This window comes from Penaeus japonicus, unplaced genomic scaffold (assembly GCF_977035675.1).
Source record: "Penaeus japonicus unplaced genomic scaffold, GWHDUDI00000001_assembly GWHDUDI00000026, whole genome shotgun sequence".
Taxonomy (NCBI): Eukaryota; Metazoa; Arthropoda; class Malacostraca; order Decapoda; family Penaeidae; genus Penaeus; species Penaeus japonicus.
This window is the reverse complement of record NW_028234428.1, coordinates 33,318,858-33,321,261: the sequence shown is the minus strand read 5'-3', so window position 1 is coordinate 33,321,261 and position 2,404 is coordinate 33,318,858. Positions and strand designations below refer to the sequence as shown.

Sequence of the window (2,404 nt, the reverse complement as noted above, 5' to 3'; positions counted from 1 at the left end):
TACCAGACCGTGAATCATGTGGGAGTTATATGTAAATATCAGAACTCAATGGCAACAAAAACCTAACTGACAGCCTCTTCCGGTCGAAACGAGCGGGGGGGAAAAAGCCCACGAGTAAAAACAAGCTGTACCTTGTGTGCATACATCAGTATTTTGTCACCAGTTGGAACAATAAACAATTGACCTTTGCATCCATCACCCCCGCATCTGTTGCTTCTCTGTTCAGGTGACCTTTCAGGGGGGGAGGGAAGGGGTGAAGTGGAGGGGGGGAGTAACGTAGCGGTGCTGAGAAGCGCTGACTCAAAAAAGAAAAAAAAAGTGAATACCCTCTACGCAATGAAGCAAGGATTGTTTGGTGTATATAAGGAGCGGCGAGGCTGGTCCCCCTCGCAGTCAGCGTTGAGGTTCGACGCCACGAAGAGCCTGAATCGAGGAAGGTCTTGCTCGCTGAACTTCAGGATGAAACTTGTGAGTATTCTCTCTCGATACTTGGATCAACGATGATTTGGATTTCGTGTTCTCTGTGGAAGCTTTGTCTGGTTATGTTTGTTTTAGATGATGTATTAGTAAATAAATAAAAAAAAACAGTCATGATAAAGTTAAGGTTGGTTAACCCGAGATTAATATATAAACTGTTGCTGATAGCTGGTGCTGTTGGCGCTGGTGGGCGTGGCCTCTTGTGGCACCTCCCCCATGGGGGCGGATCGAGCGAGGGACGTCGACCTCCGATACACGTAAGTTCATCCTTCTCCATCTATCTATCGATCTATTAATTCATGAATCCCCCCCACTCTCTCTCTCTGTTTATATATCGATTTATTTATCTCTTTCTCACTCCTTTTTCCTCTTCCTTTCTTTCGCAAGACTAAATGCGTCTTCGATGAGAGTAAGAATATTCCTTTTTTTCTGAGGTGGAGATGTCTGTTTCAGTTACGTGAACGACGAAGGGAAGGAGGTGAGAGTGGCGGTGGAGGCCGACCGCCTCGGCCTGTCCCTCCGGACGCAGCCCGACTCGGACTTGGACGTCGAAGAGGAAGTCATTTCCGATCGCGAGGAACCGTCGCCTCGCGCTTCCGCCGAGACTCGCGCGGTTGCCTCTGCCTCGGCAACGAAACCTGCGTCACGAACGAGGTTCGCTCCGCTCGCGAAGACTACCCACTTCGTTCAAGCAGAAGCCGCTCCTGTTCCTCGAACTCGCTTCGTCCAGGCTGAGGCTGCTCCTCGACGTGAAGTTGAAACTCGTTTCGTTCAAGCAGCAGCCGCTCCTGTTCCTCGAACTCGCTTCGTCCAGGCTGAGGCTGCTCCTCGACGTGAAGTTGAAACTCGCTTCGTCCAAGTAGGAGCTGCTCCTGCTCCTCGACATGAGGTAGAGACGCGCCTTGTTCAAGTTCCTGCTCCCCAGCACGAACTTGAAGTAGAAACTCGCTTCGTTCAAGTTGATGTCCCTGAAGTAGAAACCCGTTACGTCCAAGTTCCCGTTCCTCAGCCAAAGGCAGAAACTCGATTCGTTCAAGTTGGAGCTCCTCGCCGTGAAGTAGAAACTCGTTTCGTCCAAGCGAGTGCCATTCCCGCTCCTCGCCGTGAAGTTGAAACTCGTTTCGTCCAAGCGAGTGCCATTCCCGCTCCTCGCCGTGAAGTTGAAACTCGTTTCGTCCAAGTCGAGGCCGCTCCTGCTGCTCCTCGTTTCGTCCAGCTGGAAGCTGTTGCTGCACCGCGTCGGGAAGTGGAAACGCGTTTCCTTCAGCTTGGGTCTGTCTCTGCTCCTGCCGTGGGAGCTGGCTTCGTCCGCGCCGAAGCCGCCCCGGTGACGCGTTTCGTGGAGCGAGACGACTTTTTGTTCCACGCCGGCCACTTCGGTGGACTAAGAGGACGACCTGCCTACGGAAGTGGTCACTCCGACTCATCCGCCGACAACAGCGCCGAGAAGTGAGCGCGACGGAAAGGCACACCGTCTGGTTCTACTTTGCCTCCCGCCCATTGACGCGACGCCTGCCTCACACTTATTTACATGTATCTTGTGGGTTTGTAATGGCGTGAGAGCGAAAACACCCTTTTCCTTATCCTTTTCTTTACTCACTGGTCTTTTTTCCTTTCGAATATAACTAGATATTGGAATGAAAACTGGTATTTATTATTCTACTATCCTTTGTATCTCACAGAGTGCATAAGATAAAAAGGGTTGGCGATAAATATAACACAGGTAAAATGATAACACGAAAATGTGTTTATATATATATATATATATATATATATATATATATATATATATATATATATATATATACAAATTTTACCTCCCTGACCAGGACTAGAACCCGAGCCGTCAGATTGACAGGCCCGGCCTTTAATCCAATAGACCACACGACCCACTAAATGCCTTGCATCCATCATGGAGATCACCTAT

General features: G+C 49.5%; 1 protein-coding gene across 2 annotated transcripts; it reads left to right on the top strand.

Moving 5' to 3' along the window:
- The first annotated feature begins 349 nt into the window (after positions 1–349).
- Positions 350–2,121, top strand: LOC122247467 (uncharacterized). 2 transcript variants are annotated; one of them, XM_086552318.1, is made up of 4 exons: positions 350–468; positions 646–734; positions 931–1,433; positions 1,524–2,121. In XM_086552318.1, exons 1-4 carry the CDS (start codon positions 460–462, stop codon positions 1,928–1,930), a joined length of 1,008 nt encoding a protein of 335 aa, XP_086408444.1. In that variant the 5' UTR covers positions 350–459; the 3' UTR covers positions 1,931–2,121. The 2 variants fall into 2 exon arrangements, with proteins under 2 accessions (XP_086408444.1, XP_042862689.2); XM_043006755.2 differs by having other exon boundaries at positions 931–2,121.
- Positions 2,122–2,404: the final 283 nt, after the last annotated feature.

What these genes read in the sequence shown, in the direction of transcription:
- LOC122247467 (XM_043006755.2), top strand. An exon ending in GACGTCGACCTCCGATACAC is followed by an intron (nt 735 to 930) that starts GTAAGTTCATCC and finishes TGTCTGTTTCAG; the next exon opens with TTACGTGAACGACGAAGGGA.